Source organism: Lepisosteus oculatus, chromosome 23, assembly GCF_040954835.1.
Source record: "Lepisosteus oculatus isolate fLepOcu1 chromosome 23, fLepOcu1.hap2, whole genome shotgun sequence".
NCBI lineage: Eukaryota > Metazoa > Chordata > Actinopteri > Semionotiformes > Lepisosteidae > Lepisosteus > Lepisosteus oculatus.
Window position 1 is genome coordinate 1,132,874 of NC_090718.1, and position 20,450 is coordinate 1,153,323.

The 20,450-nt window shown below is 46.8% G+C and overlaps 1 protein-coding gene and 1 long non-coding RNA gene across 8 annotated transcripts in view; one reads left to right on the plus strand and one right to left on the minus strand.

Annotated features, from left to right (window-relative positions):
• Positions 1-31: 31 nt before the first annotated feature.
• Positions 32-3,438, minus strand: LOC138224603 (uncharacterized). Of its 3 annotated transcripts, none has more exons than XR_011183075.1 (3): positions 2,745-3,046; positions 1,298-1,589; positions 32-789 (listed from the first exon to the last, which is right to left on the minus strand). It is a non-coding gene; the product is annotated as an uncharacterized lncRNA (long non-coding RNA). The 3 variants fall into 3 exon arrangements; XR_011183074.1 differs by lacking the exon at positions 32-789 and adding an exon at positions 3,416-3,438 and having other exon boundaries at positions 1,287-1,589; positions 2,745-2,990; XR_011183073.1 differs by lacking the exon at positions 32-789 and having other exon boundaries at positions 1,287-1,589.
• A 4,093-nt stretch (positions 3,439-7,531) lies between these two features.
• The window catches only part of LOC138224598 (CD209 antigen-like protein E), a 32,368-nt gene continuing 19,449 nt past the window's right edge, over positions 7,532-20,450 (plus strand). Inside the window, exons 1-6 of one of the 5 annotated variants that reach the window (XM_069182541.1) lie at positions 9,637-10,464; positions 11,135-11,224; positions 13,038-13,280; positions 14,139-14,287; positions 15,336-15,448; positions 16,684-17,065. In XM_069182541.1, coding sequence (XP_069038642.1) covers positions 10,362-10,464; positions 11,135-11,224; positions 13,038-13,280; positions 14,139-14,287; positions 15,336-15,448; positions 16,684-16,828 — 843 coding nt within the window. In that variant the 5' untranslated portion in view covers positions 9,637-10,361 and the 3' untranslated portion in view covers positions 16,829-17,065. The other 4 variants (XM_069182543.1, XM_069182542.1, XM_069182540.1 and 1 more) reach the window with 4 other exon arrangements.

The following is a 20,450-nucleotide window of genomic DNA, read 5'->3' on the forward strand; positions in this document are numbered from 1 at the left end:
ACTGTTCCTTCACTCCTTCATTCTGATAATTCACTACACTGATGTACTGTTTTAACATAATAAAACACTCCTGAGCAAACTTTAAGTCACTTGTTTTATCTTATTTTTGTTCTTTAATTAAACACCAGGTTGTGAACACCTCTTCCATGCTCTTGGGTTTTATTTCCAGTGTCTGTGAAGGAAACTGTGGTCTTCGTGGTGATGAGAGAGCTCTCTGCTAGTCATTATACCGAAGAGTTTTGGGGGAACTTCTGATATGAGCTCTGTGCTTTGTGAGGGGTGAGATTCTCATGGAGAACAGTGGAAAGGTGAAGCCTGATTGTCCACATTTATAATTCAAGTCTCATTCCATCATACTGTCAAACTAGAGCTGCTCAATACACACAGATGGAGTCACACTGTCTCACTGCAACACCTTTCACATTGAAGCAGAGTCCTGTGCAACAGGCAGGACTGACAGCCCCTCTGAACACTGTGCAGGATCACAGCAGCTCCAGATCACTGCAGGATTCAGCGCAGCTCCAACTCTCCTCCATCTTCACAAACATCATCAATTCACTTCATCTGAGCTGCAGTTGTGCAGTGGCTCCTGCAGTCCAGCTGTGCTTCTGCTCTGTCTTTATTACAGAAGGGGCTCCTGCTCTCGGCCGGGGCGGCGAATCGCAGTTTTAAAGCTTTTATATTTGGCGGCGCTGAGGCTCATCATGTAGCGCACTGGTCTGCGGGCGGTGAGGGTCTGGGTTCAAATCCCCAGACTAATGTGCAGATAATGCAGATCTGGGTTCAAGCCTACAAAGAAAAAAAAGCTTTTGTAAAACCCGAAACACAGTAGATGAGCAGGGATACTACTTTTAGACTCTTGCACATCTCCACCTCGGAGCCCCACGTTCGAGACCCGCCTCTTGGGCTGAACTTGTGCTTCCCTGATTGGCTGTTCTTACACCCACCTCTTCCACATGCTGATTGGACACTATTAACACTGAACCCCGCCCTTCAGCACAGCCACACCCCCTGGCTCAGTCACCATGGTGACGGGACACGTTCCCTCAGCAGCGCGGAGCGTCATCCTTCACCTGCCGGGCTGCGAGTGTCCTCGGGCGGCGGGGCTCTAATCGAGGCCGGGGATGAGGCTGCAGTCTAGGCCCAGACCAGCGGCTCCCGACTCGCCGACCACGACAGCCCGGTGCCCGGAGACTGTAGCGCTGCGAGCCGCTTGGTATGGCTGCTCACAGCTCACGGTTCTCTACACCCCTGTACCCCACCCTCCCACACCCCAGAATAATCAATTAACACTCACAGCAGTTTATTACAGCAAATAAGGATATAAAGCAGAAAACAATGACACTATACAGCAGTGTTATTAAGCAGATATCCACACATTTCCATCTCGGTCCCCGGTGTCTCTTATTTTGCTACCTCTGTCGTCCTTTTCGCGCTCATCAGGGGTTCACGTTATAAATAGGGGCGGGTCTGTGCTCCAGGCCCGTGCAGGCTGGGGTCAGGGGAGGTGGGGGGACTCCGGCGGCTCGCTGGCTGGGAGAGAGGCGGCTGGTACCCCGCTGCTCTCCCGGTACAGGCGCTTTGCTCGGCTGCCGGAAAAAAAAATGCATTAATTTTTTACAGGTTTTAACAAAAGCAAAAACCGTTTTCTACGAGAAATGCATTTTAAATGTTTTAACTCTCTCGCTTTAACCTTTACAGCAGGACAGCCGGCGTTTCGAGAGCAAGATAAGTGGCTTCTCTCTCTCCTCACACCGGGGGTTTCGGTTTTAACACCGGGTCTCACACGGCTGGGCTCCAGTTTCCTGCGGTCAGTTACCGGTAACTCGAGTTACCAGTTTCCCCAGTTCAAGCTAAACGGAGCGGTGCAGTTCCAAAAATAAACTCTTTTATTCTGTTTGTTATTCATCGTCTCCTGTTCATGAATAAACATTGCTTGACTGTAAAGTTGTGGCTCATTGCTGGGGTACTGGGTGCAGATCTAGGACGAGTCTTGCTGTATTTAACAGTGCAGGGGGTTGACATGATTTACTGTGGAACTGAGGGACCTGTGCTCAGGGGCAAACTGAGAACTAGATCTCGTTATGGGAAGCACTTGATGAGTAGTAACACCCTGTTCAGTGGAGTGCTCTGCACTCGGGTTTTAACTGTACAACAGGCTAGAGCCCCTTCAGTGATCTAGTGCTCAGTATCCCGCACTGTCCCGGGACAGATGTGATGGCAGTACTGTACAGCACACCTCGCTCTGCGTGACCCCGGCTCATACACATTCCTTAGAGCGGTAGGTTCTTTTTAAAAAGCCAAGACGAACCCAGAACGAGTTAAAATATAAAAGCAACATACGAGTGAGAGTAGTGTTTAAAAAGCACAACCCAGCTCAGACAAACAGACCGCGTCTCTGTCGGCGCTGCAGCGCGATGTGAACAAACCGCGTCTTGGTCAACTTCCTGACGCCTGTGTAGTGATTGAACGTTGCAATTAATAAAACTTCATATGGTTCCTAAATCTGAATCGAAATTAAAGCGGGTGAGTATTTCTCGTGACGGTAAGGACACGGTCTGGAGGTCTTGAGCCCTTTTTATTCCAAATTCATTCTCCCGACAGTGGGACGAGCCCGTGTAGCGCAAAGCGAGCTGCGCTGTACTGCCGAGTGATTCCCTGAGCCCCTCCGCCAGCGCAGCTCCTCACTCCTGTCTGATGACTGTCGCTGCGCTGCTGCTCAGGGCTGAACTCCGAGCTCTTACCTGCTTGTCTTGTGTTTCAGGTCTCCCCTGGCTGCTGTCCCTGCCGCCCGCACAGGACCCATCCCGCACTGACCAGACTGCTGGCGCTGGACAGGAAACCGTCATCCCGGAGGCCGTTCCTTGTGATTCTGTATCTCACTCTGTGTTTTGTTTCATTGTTGCCAACTGTCTTTGATTTGTATGCTTGCAAAACTTAAAGAATTTTGACTTCTGTCTTACTTTCTTCTTTTCTTCGTAACATTATTTCTAACACAAAAATAAAACCAAACAAAACGGTGAACGAGCATCGCCCACAATGCATATTCACGAGGGGCGTGATTCGTGAATGGGCGTGGCCAATGAAGGGACGTGTTGCATAACTGAGTAGGGGAGAGTCGCATTATTCATGAGAGGGTGGCACCAAATGATGACGTCACACCAGCCAATCAAAATGTCTGGATGAGAGCCCACCCCCAAGATTTTTGCTCTGAGGTGATTGGTCAGTTTTAAGCACCACTTCAGATATGGGAGAAAATCCAAATCCAATCTGATCAAATTTCTAATAAATAACCTATTCTGTACTTAATGTGTTACTTAAAGCAATATGAAAACTTAAAATGAGAACATTGTGAATTATGCATTAGTTCACGGATAACTAATAAAGTAATCAAATGCAGCGATAATGAACTCACCTGCGGCCGGTGAGCGTCTCCTCTGCGCATGTGTGGGACTCGGCTCGCCTGGCGCAGGTGAGGCTACTGTCTATGACGTCACGCAAACGCGACCATGCAGTTAGAATGTGGGAGTTTGATTCAGTAAAATACCTTTTGTAATTGGCTTTGGTGATTGTAATCCGGAGACGAAACCTCTGCAGCTCCGACCTCGAACCGTAATAAAATGACTTGTGTGTTTTCACTTGGGCGATACGTTTTACGTTGGAATTTGTAAAATAGAAAAAAACACGTATTTATAATGAATCTGATGTTCATACTGCTTAGTTATCATGTCCACAAAATGTTCCAGTGCGACTCCCTCCTTTAATGTTTATAAGAGGCTTGAGGTCTTCAGGTTTGTAATGATCTCTGGTAAAAGATTGTTCGGTATTTTCACTGTTTGCCCTTGTATTATTTAATTTTCAGTAAACCTTGGAAAATAACTACTTTGTTTCTACAAAGTTTAAATGGAAAACTTTCATGAAAGATAAAGAGCCTAAATTACACCCCCAGGTCAAAAATCCCCATTATTCTAGTGGAAGAATTCATGGAAGGACTACAAACACATTTACTTTAAACAAATCAAAATTTCCTGAAACAAATAACGTTTTTGTCAAATTAATTTGACCCTCTCAATCAAACTCATCCTGTCAAACAGTATTGAAGGCCCAGCTGAGAAAGGGAACATTACACTGTTTTTGAGAAACACACATCATGAATTTGTTACCACTGTTGTGTCTCCACTACATAATTGCTTTTCTGCCACAAAGGGTTTTGTGTATTTTGACAGAGCAGAGGACTGGAGTTGTTTGCTGTGGAGTGGACAGGTCTGTGCTGAGGGGCAAACAGAAGACTCAATAAAATACACTTAAGCAGCATTTAATTCTTTATTACAATATTATACATACAATACCCCGTTGCCCGATGTCTCAGAAATGTGTTTTGCATCCAAGCAGCTATATTTTACACACAAACACAGTTTAAAAAAATACAAGAACAGTACAAATACAGTATACGCAACATCACACAGAGCATGTGAGAGATCAGAGGAGAGACAGACAGTCGTCTCCGCACACTAATCCTGTAAGCAGTGTGAAAGCTCTGCTCAGTGGTGCTCAACTCTCTTAGAACACATCCCAGGACTCTGGACACTGGACTGTGAGCAGTACTGACCCCTTCTCCAGACTCTGGACACTGGACTGTGAGCAGTACTGACCCCTCCTCCAGACTCTGGACACTGGACTGTGAGCAGTACTGACCCCTCCTCCAGACTCTGGACGCTGGACTGTTATTAGTAGTAACAGTGTCACTCCACTGTGCTGACGCTCAGTTTAAATTGCAAAACACATCTACAGAGGCCTAGAGAGCACTCTGACACAGAGCTCAGTAGCTCCAGTGTCCAGGGACAGATCTCATTCAATGTTTTTCAATTTGCATCTAATTTGCACATTGTTCCCTTTAGTTGAGAATGTTCTGCTCACATTGTGTTTATGACTTGTCTCTTACTCTTTCTCTGAAATACTGAGACTGCACTGCTCATCAGTAACCCCAGAGTGAAGGTGATCAGTGCTGTCTGCCCTGCTTCACACAGGTGGGTCATTCTGCTGCTCTCTCATAGATTGACAGGCAGCTTTACTCAACTGTCCACTTTTCTGCTTCTTTGTATCACTAATATATTTCTATCCTGTTTGTTGGCTTGTGAGTCTTCACAGAGCAGTGGGGGGGTAGGCCAGTCCCTGAGACGTCAGCCTGTCTTGTGCAGAAGATCACAGAGGGTCTTCACAGGAAACAGGTCTGGGGTTTTAAGGTTATAAGGTGCTTTTCTGCTGGCTGTGTCCTTTAAACATGTTTTATTTCAAGAGAAGTAAGATCCTTTTGTCTGTGCTCTGTGTCAGAGTCACTGGCGATGAGACAGGACTCCTCTGACTGTCTGAACCTGACTGGATTGTTATACCTTTATTTCGCTTCCTACACTGGCTATGTCCCTGACCTCTACAAACGATATATCGATGACTGCGTCGGTGCCGCCACATGCTCCAACGATCAGCTTGAATTCTTCCTGCACCATTTCACCAACTTCCACCCGTCCCTCAAATATACGGTTAACATTTCTTCCACCACTCTTCCGTTTCTAGACATCCACTTGTCTATCAACTACCCCCGACTGTCCACTTCAGTTTATTACAAACCCACGGATTCACACAGCTACCTCCTGTACAGCTCATTTCACCCCAACCACACTAAAAACTCTCTTCCTTTTTCACAGTTCCTTAGGTTACGACGATTATGCAGCGACGACATCGACTTCGAGAACCAAGCCCTCGAAATGTACTCATTTTTCACCAACAGAGGATACCCCAGCAGTGTGATTGACAGGGCCCTTGCCCGAGCCAAAAACACCCCTCGGACCATCAACCCGATCAGGAACTCCCGCCGTAACAACCACATTCCCTTGGTGCTTCCTTACCACCCTAACACACTTCCTATCCCCAGGACCATTAACCAGAACTTTTCCATCCTACAGGATGATCCCTCCATAGGGGCCCTCTTTTCTGATCGCCCTATCATCTCATATCGCCGACCACCTAATCTGCGTAACCTCCTTGTTCACAGCTCCCTTGACCGCCCTCAACAACCATCCACACCAGGCACTTTCCCTTGCAACAGAGCTCGCTGTATCACCTGCAAGTACACATCCAACACCACACTCATTCAAGGCCCCTCAGGACAATTCTGCATCACCCAGAGGGCTTCTTGTACCTCCAGCAACCTTATTTACTGTATCTCTTGCAGTAAATGCCCAGCCATCTACACTGGGGAAACAGGAAGGAGACTCGGAGACCGCTTCAGAGAACACGTCAGGGCTGTGAAGATTAAAGATCTCTCCAAGCCCATTGTTTCTCATTTCACCTCTGACGGCCACGACCACTCTAATCTCTCCGTCTGTGTTCTCAAAGACGGTTTTCCGAACTCATACATCAGAAAGACCACCGAAACTAAAATTATTCTGCAGCTAGGATCACACATTCTCCCTTCCCTTAACGACAGATTACTGTTCTTTTAAATTTTCTCCATTCATTGGAAGTTTCATTTCACACCTCTCTGCACCCATTCTGACTTCACACCTCTTGATTGGCCTCTCTTTCTGTCCCCTGCTCCCGCCTCTCACTCCTCCTCCCTCCCAACCTTTGTTCTCCCGCTACTGTACCTTTGCCTACTGCCCTGTCTCTCTCACACCTGAAGAAGGCTCCACGGCCGAAACGTTGTGTTCTCTTTCTTCTTTTTTTCAGCATGGAATAAACCTATTACTGTGTTTTATCAGAGATGTGCTGCCCTAGAAGAATAACTCTACATCACCCCTGAGACATGCAGTTAGTTCACCAACAGGTGAGATCACTGACTGTACTTGTCTGTAAAGCAGAGAACAGCCTGTCTAGTGATGAGAGGAGGAGGCTGGTTGTCAGAAGTCATTTTCTCAAAATGAACAGCTGATGGTGAAGATTGAGATCTAAAAACTTTAACAGGCTCTTCTGTAAAGTAGAGGCTCACCTGTGTGGAAGTCAGATACTGGGGACCAGACACAGATTCAGAAGAGGCAGGACTTGTCTGAGCAACTTCCTAGAGATCTTCACACAGCCAGCATCGGGAATGGACACACAGAGAGGATGATCTGGTCTGGTTAGATTTTCAGAAGCCTTTCGATAAAGTTCTGCATAAAAGATTCATTCTCATTTCGCAGGTGTTAGAAATTCCAGGAAAGGATTGTGTTTGGATTGAGAATTGGTTATTAAACAGAGAGCACAGATGAGAGGTCAGTTCTCTTATTAGGATGATGTAATTAGTGGAGTTTCTGATGGTCTTCCTGATTTATGTCAGTGATCTACTTTCTGGTCCAGTTAGTAAACTAGTCAGGTTGCCCATGATACCAAACTAATAGGATTAGTAAACACTGTAGAAGCAGCAAATGATTTTCAAAAAGTCTTGGATCTGTCTAAATAGAACTAATCTATTATGTTAACATGTAGAATCAAATGTGTGGAACTTAAATGGAGGATATTTTATGTTCCAACTGTATGTTACAGGATTAAAACTGCAGAAAGGTTTTAAATGAGATGGGGGGCATTGCGTCACAACAACAGGAACTGAGAAAACTCCTCCTTCTGACTCTTCCTCGTTCAGTACCCTTCCTTCTGTCTCTGTGCGGAGAGGAAGTACACCGTGACGAGAAAGAGACATTTTAAAGACGCTGAGACAGTGAGACACCATGGCTGAAGATGTGACCTACGCTGACATCAAATTCACTAACATACAGGGACAGAGGAGTCCAACCATCACCACTATTCCAGCACAGCCAGGATCCCCCCACAGTGAGTACAGACCCCCCACAGCTGCCTCTGACACTGGAACACTGTGATACTGTCTGTCTGCTGCACTGGAGCACTGTGATACTGTCTGTCTGCTGTACTGTAACACTGTGATACTGTCTGTCTGCTGCACTGGAGCACTGTGATACTGTCTGTCTGCTGCACTGTAACACTGTGATACTGTCTGCTGCACTGGAACACTGTGATACTGTCTGTCTGCTGCACTGTAAAACTGTGATACTGTCTGTCTGCTGCACTGTAACACTGTGATGCTGTCTTTCTTCTGCACTGTAACACTGTGATACTGTCTGTCTGCTAGACTGTAACACTGTGATACTGTCTGCTGCACTGTAACACTGTGATACTGTCTCTCTTCTGCACTGTAACACTGTGATACTGTCTGCTGCACTGGAACACTGTGATACTGTCTGTCTGCTATGCTGTAACACTGTGATACTGTCTGTCTGCTGCACTGTAACACTGTGATACTGTCTGTCTGCTAGACTGTAACACTGTGATACTGTCTGCTGCACTGTAACACTGTGATACTGTCTGTCTGCTGCACTGTAACACTGTGATACTGTCTGCTGCACTGGAACACTGTGATACTGTCTGTCTGCTGCACTGGAACACTGAGATATTGTAAAGGGTCTCGGTTGTTTAGCATTAGTTATGAACTGTGATGTCATGACAGTATGTGTTACAAGAAGTTCGAAATTTGAGTTTTCATGAAAGTTTAGGAGGCCGGACAACAGTCCAGATCTCCCTCACCTCTGCTAATCTGTGCTCTAATTCTCCATGATGTCATTTCCTGAAAAAGCAGGAATGATAGCCTGTTATTGTAGTGAGCGATCAGGTCATATTGTAGAGATGTCTGACTTCTTCACTGGAAGATTCCACTGAATTTAAACAGTTAATCCTGGCAGATCTGTGTTTCCCGGTCCAGAAAGTGGTCTCTGGTGAGGAACACCTGACACAGAGTCCATGAGATCTTATTTCTGGGTTTGATGGTTGAGCTACTCACACTTAACACTGGCAGCTCGTGTGCAGGTGGCCTTGAGATGTGATCAGGTGTTTGACTGCACATTCCAAGCTGGGTTTCTTCCCTCCCAAACTCAGCTGTATTATTAAGAGTCGAAGCTCTTCTGACTCCAGAGCAGCTGTGGGAGTCTGGGATGAGCTGTCCTGCTGTGGTGTTGAAGCCGATACCCTGGCTTCTCTCAGGACACAGCTGGGTGAGCTCCTGGATCAGTGAGCTCCTAACTACTGAACTGCTCTCCTTTCTCACTGTTCTTCTGTGTGGATGTGTTTTATACAGTAAGAAACCTGTGGAGTCTCTGAGTGAAGATGCTCAGAACAGACATATCCTGTAACTCCTCAGTGTGTCTAAGATGCCTTAAACTTGTGCACAACCACTAGTTTCTTAATTACATTGCACATATTGTTATAGAGACAAATAAATGTGACTGCACATAAATACTTTTAAATCATATATCTGTTTGTAACCCTTCTTCTATATAAAGCTGACAAGGCTGTAGTTTCCTGTTTGTTCTCTTGTGGTTTGGTTTTCTCCAGTATTTTCTCTCTCACTGCACAGAGCTCTAGTTCATGTGAAGTCTGACCCCACTCGGACCACAGCGCAGGACGGGAGCTGTGTCTCCTCCTCACCCTCCCCAGCTGTGTGCCAGGCGGTCAGAGTTTCTTTATTAACCTGTCTCTCTCTGTCTCAGCCCAGCCCAGGTGCAGGAGGGGTCTGCTCATCGCTCTGGGAGTCACAGTGTGCGTCTTGCTGGCTGCAGTCGCTGTCGTGGGGATCTGTAAGTCTAACAGTCCATCATGTCCTTCTTACAGGGAAAAGAGTGTGTTTGAGAGTCACCTTCTTCATTCTCATCTCTTCAAGAACAAGAGACTCTTCCACTGGTGCTCACTCTCTCTTAGTGTGACTGTCAGTGTGCAGGCAGCCTGGCCTGAGACTTACAGCTGATCACAGTGTTTGCAGGCTGCAGAGGAACAGGTAAAGGTTTATTCCTGCTGAAAGAGAAGAGAAGAAACACAACATTTTGGCTGTGGAGTCTCAGGTGTCTCTTGTTCCTGCGCATGCTGACACAGCTCCCTGCTGGAGTCGGGACTGGATCTGACTGTCAGCCTCACAGACACTATCCAGGAACACACTGGGAACACACCTCCTGCTACTGGGCTGGACAGAGTCCAGAGAGACAGGTTGTGCTGCTGGGCAGTACAGGACACTGACGCTGCACTGGGAGAGTGACCAGACACTGTCTTTCTCCTGCTGTTTCTCTGGCTCTCTCACTCTGTGCCTCTGTGAGTGTGATGGTGTCTCTCTGTCCTTCTCCCTCTCCCTCTCAGTCTAGTGTGTCTGGAGATGTTCCTCTGTCTCAGAGGGTTAGAGAGAGAGAGAATGAGGAAATAGGAGAGGAGGAGGAGGGGTTTCTGAGTTCCTGTTTGCTGTCCAGTGCTTTACTGTCACTCTGACCTGGCAGAGACTCAGTGTGACTCAGTGTCCAAACGTCTCACTGGACCCTGCTAATACAGTCAGAACTATGGACACAGACAGCGTTTACACTGGGCTACAGAAACCAGCACAGGACGTGTACGAGACTGTGACCAGGAGAGCAGAGAGAGAGCCAGGAGGAGAGCAGACCAGTGAGTACAGAGCTGATGCACTGAGATACTGAGATACTGAGACAGTAGCACAGTAGCACTCTGATGCACTGATACACTCACACAGTTATACTCTGATACACTGGTTCTGTAACACACTGACAAGCTCTGACTTACTGTCGTCTGTCAGTGACTCTGACAGCGACTCACTGATACACAACAAGACATAATGAAAGACCTGATCAGCTAACTGACGCAGTGAAAGGTCAACACACCTGCATACTGACAGTGTGTGTCTGCTCTGCTGCACTATTTCACCCTTATATCTGATCTGTTCATGCCTGACATTTTATTCTTTGTGTTTCCTGGTCTCCTTGGCTGTTTCTATCTGACTCTCTTTGTGATCTCTCTCAGTCAGTCAGTCTGCACCAGTGGGTCTTCGCTCTGACCACAGTGTATTTTCACTCCTCAGTGGTCAGTCACATGACCTCTTCACAGCTCTGGAGTGAGGAGACGCCTCTGTCAGTCCCCCTCCTGAAGTGTCTCACTCTTAGCCTTCAGCTGCTCACACCCCTCCTCCACAGTCAGTCCCAGTGACACCCTGCAGCTCCAGTCAGGGTGTCTGCTTGAGCTCCACTTCCCCGGCCACTCAGAGTCCTGCTGTGTCCAGTCTGTGGGGAGAATTCACCTGTCTCCCTCTCTCCCTGGCCAGGACAGTCCAGGAGTAGGAGCTGTGTGTCCATCAGCCTGGGAGTCACAGTGTGTGTCTTACTGGTCACAGTCATTGCCCTGGGGACAGTCTGTAAGTCTGATAGTCACTCCTGTCATTTCATATGGACCTGTGTGAATCTGTGTCTAATCTTACAGTGATCAAATGGCTTTGATGTCTGAATTACACAGTCACCCTTCTCTTTTATATGTGTGTGTGAAGCAATACCAGATATTCTGGGCTCTGATCAGCCTCTGGATATCTGCTGTTCAGGACTGTGGCTCCAGGCTGTGAGCTGCTGGGCTCAAGCTGCTCTCTTACCGCCTGAGACAGGAAGAGACTACAAGTCACATGACCTGAAAGTCCTAATTGCACAAAGCCAGTGAAGTGTTTACTTTTTTCTGAAAGTATTTTTAACACCACAGTTGTGTTTCCTGAAGGGCTGTAGCAGTGTGAAGTATTGAGGTTTCTGTATTTGAGCCCTGTTGCCATGGTGACGTTCCTCTGGTCATTCAGAGCTTCTCTGTGGGGAAGGTTGTGGTTTTGTCTTCACAAGCTAAAACAGAAAATAGCAGTGAACAAGACTCATGATTACAGAGAATAGAGGAACAAACACTATAAACACACAGAAAAGGTTGAGGAAACATATAGTATTATTAATGAGAGTGAGAATATATGTACGAACAGGATTATAACTGATCTACCTACAATATATGTGTAAGTACAGAGCCTAGTGTGTTGGGAATGTCCTCATTCAGAAATGATCTAATATAATTAAATATAATTAAATTAATTTTACAAAGTGTAATGATTTTGTATTGATGATTTAGTGTTTAAGTGTTGAAGTGTGAGACCAGCTTCACAAAATCATACTTTCCTTTCAGAGCTGTGAGCTAAATATGGACACTGTGCCAGACAGTTTTTCACTAATAATAATAACAATAATCTCTTTGCTGTTCTGTACTGTAAAATACTGTTACTGGGGAGCTGAACACAGTATTGTATGTAGGTGTTACGGATTCGGCCAGTGAAACCGAAACCAAGTAGTGAACCCACTTGCGGGAGCCGATAAAGACAAGTCGTGATCCAAATACCGAAGCCGAAGGAGAGAGCCGAGAGTCCAGGGGACGCCAGAGAACCAAACAGGGAGAAAGCAACCGAAGCCGAGCCGTAATCCAAAAGACGTAGTAAAAGGGGAGAAACCAGAGTCGGAACCAGAACAGCACAAGGAGGTAGAAGGCGTAGCGCAACTAAGTAGCTCGAAAGGGAAACCAATACTGAGCGAGGAGGTAGGGAAAGACAAGTGCTTGAATACCAGATGAGACGGAGCTGGGGTGGTGAAAGTGCACCCTGACAGGTGGACTGATGAACTAAGGCTACGCCTTCCTCTGCCTCTTTCGTTGCCGAGAGGCAGGGATCGTAACAGTAGGGTTTTACCATGACGTAAACCTTCATCACAACCTCCCTGGGTTTAAAGTCCACTCTCTCTGTACACATCCCAGCAGGCTGTGCCCAGGCTGTCTGGATGAGGACAGAAGACTCTGCAGGAACACACAGGTCCTCTCAGGCGGAGCTTCCTGCAGCTCCCAGTCCCCCAGGAGAGCTGTCTGCTGTAGCTCCTGCTTCCTGTGTGGATCGCTGTGCTCTTATCTGTCCTCATCCAGACACACACCCTTTCTCAACTAGCACTGAAATACTCATGATATTAATTGTAAATCATTAGTTTAATTAAATAATTAAGATCAGAGATGCACAGACCAGGAGATGATAATACTACTGAAGTGGATCATTCCTGTGATTGATGGATCAGGCAGACAGAGACAGACAGCTGATATACAGATGACAGGCAGACAGATGAATCTGGTTGATTAAATGATGTTGTGTGTTCTGGGGCTGTGACCTGCAGTGTGGAAACAGAACAGCTCAGACTGGGAGAGAAAACTGGAGAAGAAGGAGGAGGAGCTGGAGAAGATGAAGTCGGAGCTGGAGGGAAACCAGAATAAATCTGCGACACAATGTAATGATGCTGAGACACACTGGAATGATACAGAGAGATACAGGAGTGAAGCTGAGAGATACAGGAGTGAAGCTGACAGATACAGGAAACAGCTGGAGAAGTTCTGTGTGGACCCTTCTACTGGGAAGAGAAGTAAGTGTGTGTGTGGGAGTGAGAGTTGAGTGTGTATGTGGGAGTGAGAGTGTGTGTGTGGGAGTGAGAGTTGAGTGTGTGTGGGAGTGAGAGTTGAGTGTGTGTGTGGGAGTGAGAGTTGAGTGTGTGTGGGAGTGAGAGTTGAGTGTGTGTGGGAGTGAGAGTTGAGTGTGTGTGTGGGAGTGAGAGTTGAGTGTGTGTGGGAGTGAGAGTGAAGTGTGTGTAGGAGTGAGAGTTGAGTGTGTGTGTAGGAGTGACAGGTCTGCAGGGTGAAACAGCAGCAGAGAGGAGAGAGAAGACCTGTTTCTTGGACAGAGCTGGTCTTCAGGTTGGTCTGGAGCTGGAGCTGCTGCTGTTGGTAAGAGACGTGTTTGAGAAGACAGACAGACTCTCAGACATGAGGATAAGAGCCTCAGGGCTGTTCTCTACACAGTCAGTGACGATCAGGTGGAGACTCACTACTGACCCGTCTGTCAGTGTGAGTCTCAGTGCTGCAGGACTCCAGGAGAAACAGTACAGGAGCTCAGTGGTTCAGTGTCACTGAACTGAACTGAGAGAGTCTGTACAGAGGAGAGTCCTGAGGAATCCCTGAGGCTCAGTCAGTATTAATCCAGGTGATTCCTGTGTGTCTGTCTGTACAGAGGAGATTCCTGAGGAATCCCTGAGGCTCAGTCAGTATTAATCCAGGTGATTCCTGTGTCTGTCTGTACAGAGGAGAGTCCTGAGGAATCCCTGAGGCTCAGTCAGTATTAATCCAGGTGATTCCTGTGTGTCTGTCTGTCCAGAGGAGAGTCCTGAGGAATCCCTGAGGCTCAGTCAGTATTAATCCAGGTGGTTCCTGTGTGTCTGTCTGTACAGAGCAGCAGTGCTGTCCAGAGGGATGGAAGGGGGGAGACAGTGGAAGATGTTACTACGTCTCTACAGACCAGAGATCCTGGGTGTCTGCGAATCAGTCCTGCTCGTCAGTGGGAGCTCAGCTGCTGGTGATTAATGACAAAAAGGAACTGGTGAGAACAAGAGATTCTCTGAGGGAGAAAGATTAGCATAATTTTTAAAAACACTCCACTGAAAAGCCATTCAAAAATACAAGGAACGACTTAATATTTCAAATAAAATTATAATCTCTTCATTATTCCTCTCAAATAAATGTTCCTCATCAGTCCCCTTATGAGCCCTTCATCAGTGTCCTCACCTTCAGAGTTTGAAAAGCAGTGACTGTTTCCCCTGTACAGCCTGTGTGTGAACAGAGCAGAGTGAGCAGCAGTGTGAGAGATGAGAGTGTGGGGATGGATCTCTGCTCTACAGCTCACAGGCAGTGCTGCCCAACACCAGGCACAGTGAGATCATGCCCACTGTGTGCTCAGATACAGTTTCTGATCTCAGACCAGCCCTGTCCCAGGAGACACACTGCCCAGCTGACACCAGACCCACAACCTCCTTTCCTGCTGCTCTCACTGGCATGAAGGGCTGTGACAGTGTGGAACCAGCTACCCAGACAAGCCCCATCAGCGGGACGTTTAACTCTGGAAAAACAGCTGTTTCCTGCTCACAGCTGCACGTTTCCAAGGAAACTCAGACACAGAGATAGAAAATATCTGGTTAGAAGAGGAACTGATGGATTTGAATTATTAATCAAGAAATGGCTGAGGTACTGTAATGAAGAGATGTTTATACATCCCAAACTGCCCTTGATGGTTACTGCCTGGAACAGTAGAAATGAAAGGTCTCTAGTAAAGACCTCTAACCTGGTCTTGACTCTCAGTGATGATGGGAAACACACGTTCTGATTGTTTCTGAATCCAGCTAATGAGGCTGGATATGTGAGCTGAGGTCACTCTGTATGTGTTCACTGTGAGTCTGTTCTCTTTCATGAGGAGAAGGAAGATGTGTTCAGGTTCAGGTGTTCAGGCAGCTGGACTGAGTGTGGGTGTCCAGGGTGAGCTGACCTGGAGTCCAGCTGGACTGGTGCTGGTGTCCAGGGTGAGCTGACCAAGTGTCCAGCTGGACTGGTGCTGGTGTCCAGGGTGAGCTGACCTGTTCTGTGTGTCTCTGCAGGAGCTCCTGGGACGTCTACTAAAGGAAAACACTTACTACTGGATTGGTCTGAGCTGGAAGGACTGGGAATATCAGTGGAGATGGGTTGATGGAACAGTCTTGGACAGAAAAGTGTAAGTGTGTATAAGTGTCTGTGTTGTCTTGTGTTGTGTCTTATGTTGTGTGTTTGTCAAGCCCACTTGATACTAGATGGTACATAAGCAGTTTTCAAGGGTGACACTGGGTCACTATTACAGATGAAACATGGTTTAGATACTGGAAAAATAGAGATTCTTACAGAACGTTAATCCACAGCACTGAGTCGGAATACACAGCCAGAGATGGTGAAGTTCCAATTAATGCCATTAAAACAGATTACAGACCCCAGTGTATTTCACAATAAGAGTAAAAAAATGCAATTTTTAGGAAAAGCCAGAACATCGCATGTCAGAAATTCTCTCTCAGTGTTGTCAAGCAGGAGGACTGGACTTCAGCCACACGTTTCAGTCCAGGTCTCTGCAGACAAGAGTCTCCTGAACATCACAGCTGTAGCTCCTCCCAGCTGTGTCACTTCAACCCCATCGAGAGACTCTCCAGCACTTTGTCTTCTGGAAATAATCTCAGAGACATAACAGCCTGGACTCACCTGTGATTCACATACACTCCTGCAGGAGACATGAGAGAGAAACCTCAGGCACACGTCTCACAACATCACAAGTTTAAGATCATGTCTCCACTGAAGTCAGATACTGTCTGACTGCTCTCTTCTCACACACAGCCTGTCTGCAGCTCTGAGTCTCTTCTCTGAGTAGTGAAATTCACTCTGTTTTCCCTACAGACAGATGGTCTGAAACAGGTTGACAATCCTAATTCACAAAGCAAAGGGACTTTTTATTCAGGAGCAGAATCCCCCACAGTCAGTGAGTAATTCAGGGGGCCTGAAGGAAGAAGCAGCTCTAAAGTGCTCAGAATGAGAACAAACTGAGCCCCTGCAGTGATCAGTCCCACTGACCTGTACTGCACTGCTGGTGTTTTATTGGTACTGTGGAGGAATCACTGCTCTGACTGTGTTGTGTCTCAGGTCCACTGACTGTGTTTTCAGAGTCTCTAACTGTGTGGCAGGAAGGAAGTCAAACAGACAAGTAAATATGATCTAACTTGTTAGAAACTGTAACTTGCTGAGTAAATCTTATTGATCAAAGAGAAAAGTTAACATGAGCTCCTATGTGTCAACAGCAATGTGAGGAATAACAGGACAGTTTTCACAGGAGGTCTTCTCTGAGACAGCAGAGGGAGCTGGAGAGAGAGGTGCTGGTGTGTGGAGGTGAGCAGACTGGCTCAGTGACTCTGATCTCCTTCTCTCTCACAGGGTCACAGCTGATATGGGTTACTCTGGGTACTGTGCCACTGGATACAGAAGCAAGGGTTCATTTACTGTGTATTCAGGAACCTGTGAAATACCTCTTCTCTGGATCTGTGAGGGGGATGTTGTGACAGTCTGGCCGCCCCCTTGAGAGAGAGACAGTGTGTCTGCTGGGACTCCTCTGCTGATTCCTGGAGACGATCCTGGTCTCCTGTCTCTCCACTGGTCCTCACTCTGTCTCTCCTTCTGTCCTCCAGGCTAGGGTCACTGACAGACACCAACTTGGGGATTTTATTCCAACGTTTTTAATTTTTTTGCATTTTTGAATTTTGAAATTATTTTTGTCAATGCTTATTTCTCAAAGGTAAAATTTCTGTTGTGTATTTTACAGATTATATTGTTAATATTTTGTATTTGAGACAATCCAGCCTGTGTGAAGATGTCTGGGCTGTCTTGCTGTGTCCAATGGGACTCTGTGTGTCTGTTGTCTCCTCTGGACTGTCAGTGTTCATGGAGTGAGTGTCACGACCACCAGGCAGTCAAGACCAAAGCGTAAGCGAGCTAATCAGACCCAGCAGCGGGTGATTATTAACAAACGCCGCCGCACGAGTTAAACTACCTGCGCACACTCATTGCGGTGCACACTGCTATTTAAACTGCACTGCTATTTAAACCATCTTCACCTGCTTCCCACTGCTTCCCACTGCTCGGTATTGAGTCTACCGTGTATCCGTGTATCTTCTCACCAGGGATTCCTAACAGTGAGGATCAGTTCAGTCAGTATTAATGGAGAAAGGGAGCTTGGTCGTCTTCAGCCAGGGAGTTTCACAGAGCTGTGTCCAGCACCAGTGTGGGACTCGTCTGTCCAGCCAGGTTCAGATGAAAGACAGGACTCAGCCCCTTGCACAGAGCTGGAGTCCACAGCTCCAGCTCTACAGCCTGGGCAGTGTTTCAGGTCACAGGGGGACATGGACACTCTCCTCACACACAGGGGACCAGCAGGGTCCAGCCTCCTCACACACAGGATTCAGGTTACCAGACTGGAAGGATTGTTGAGATATTACTAATGTTCATAACCAGCCTTGTGGAACACAGAACCTAAACTGCATCTTTCAGTTGAATTGCTGCCTTTTCTTCGGTGCTGAATAGTGACCTGTAGTCCCAGCGTGCACTGAGGCTCCAGCTGACATACTGACTGACCTGCTGTCTGGTCAGTGCAGGACCTGTGGACAGCTGGTCAGAGAAAAACTATAGAAACAAATGAGAAGTGAATAATGACACACAAGTCTGGATTGTGGCACTGATCATTCTGGAGTTTATTTTCATCACTCAGTTCACACAGCAGTAGAGGTTGTTGCTCTCAGACTCTGTTCTGTCTCAGGGGCTCCTGTGTCTCTGGGGCTGATGGGCTCTTTCCCTGCTGATGAGAATCGGCCCCCCAGCCCCCAGGCCTGACAGTCTTGAGCCAGAGATCACAGGGTGTAAAGGGGTAGAAGACACAGGTCCAGGCCAGACTGGCCCAGGAGAAACCCAGTCAGTGAAGCAGTGGGAAGTCAGAATGAACACACTGACACTGAGAGGCAGCCCTGCTGATGGGAATGGGGAGTATGAGCTGAAGCAGGCAGGGACACAGGGCAGTTTAGTTTAAAGCTCCACAGGCATCATTGTCAGCAAACAGCCACACAGGGAGTGTTCAGGAACAGCCAGAGAGGCAGAATGAGGGTCTCAGGAGCAGCACTGGTGCTGCTGGATACTAACAGGACAGCTGCCCTGGGGACGAGTGGAGAAGCAGCAGGGAGGTCAACAGCTCCTCCTCCCTCTAGAGACCCAGCCAGCGGCTCTTCCCTGGGGAGGCTGAGCCCCCTCTGCTTGGGCAGGAGAAGGCTCTGGGAGGCCCTCTACTGGGCTGGCAGCTCTGGCCTCTGCAGACAGTCCTTCCTCTCCTTCTCCAGGGGCGCTGGGTAGGATCCCACTGGGCCTCTGGGGCACCACTGTCCACCCTCCTCTCTGGGACACAGAGATACTCCCCCTGCTGACCCTGACCTGGGACAGTCCAGCCCCTCCACAGCCCTGAGCTCAGGGTCCTGCAGGCTGGAGCCAGTCCTGTCCAGAGCACCAGCAGCTGCCACACCAGCTGGGCTCCTGGTGCAGAAAGACCCCCACACCAGTCCCACCAGCAGCAGGGTGACTGGGCCACAGCCCCACACTCACCTGCAGGGCTCCTGTCTCCTCCCTCTCAGACAGGCTGGGCTCCAGCACACTGCTGGCTCTCTGCTTCAGGCCCGACTCCCTCTCCTGAGCCCCTGTGGGTCAGCTGTCCAGTCACAGGGCTCCAGGCTGCAGTATTGCACATGACCACTAGAGGCACTGTCCCACTGCACCACCACACAGGGTGGATCCTGGCTCTGGAAAAGGACACGTGACGACTATAATTCTAAATCATAACTTATTGCAACTCGGTATACGATCGTTTTAAAATGGGATATTTCGGCGGTTACTCTGGATATTAAATTAACTACATTTACTACATCTTTAAATATGGACCTTTATTTTAAATGGTCTTAAATTGTTTGGTTAATTCTAATATAAAGCATGTTATTAACGTGTTTAGGTGTCTGGAGTCTGGAAAACTGTCATTATTGTGACTCGTCCTTCAAAAATACAATTTACGTTTGAATATGTGGACTTCGGGATGTCTTTGGATATTAAAGTGAAAACGTAAGAAAGCCCGCAGTGTCAGTGAATTCGAAATAAAATAACAATAAAATGAAGCCTATTGATCGGGCTACAGCAGGGGGTGTCGATTCCGATAACTGTCCGCCGGCGGCGGTGGTGATACACGAGTCTATGGAGGGCTGGTTTACAGTGCAGTAGTGAGGGTCTGGTGTGTATTAAACACCCGGGTCATGTGACTGGGGTCTGTACTCTCTGTTGATGAATAAGAAGATCCACAGCCAATCAGATCCCTGAATTTAGCCTAACGATGTTGCGATTGGTCAGTGGGAGTTATTGCTGATTGGCAGTAAAATTTCCCAATTATAGACGAGACTCGGTCCAGTTGCCCAATAAACTCAGAGTTTCATGAGAGGGGTGGGAATTTTAAATGTTTTTTTTGTTTTTTTAATTTTTTATTTATGCTTAACAAAAGAAGAAAAATTACAATACAAACAAGAGTAAATATAACTATTCAAAACAAAAATATCGTCAGGGTTACATACTACTACATAAAATTCAAGTCATGAAAAAAGATTAAACAAATTAAATAATAATGTCTGCACTGCTTTCATATTTTTGCATTTCGAAATAGTCTGCAAATACCCCTTTACTTCCATCTTAAAATACTCAAACACAGGGTACTTCCCAGACCACTTCATTTTATGTATGTGATAACGTGCCAGTATAATAATTACATTTATTACAAACGAAATTTTTATATTGTTTTCACTGGGGCTGAAACTTAACATAATATCTTTTTCAACAAAACAAATATCAATATTGGTCTCTTGTTTAATATAATTCTGCAACTTAGTCCAGAACAATTTTACCCTGGGACATAACCAAAACAAATGCTGAATAGTTTCAGGGCTATTGTCACAAAAGACACATTTGTCATCTATATTAATTTTAAATCGTTGGGTAACAAGAGTTTTAACTGGGTAAATTCCATGAATTATTTTGTATGAAACCTCCTTAATTTTATTGGTTATACAATATTTATTGGGCATCATCCAAATTTTTCTCCAATCAATGCGCTTTCCAAATGCGGAATTCCA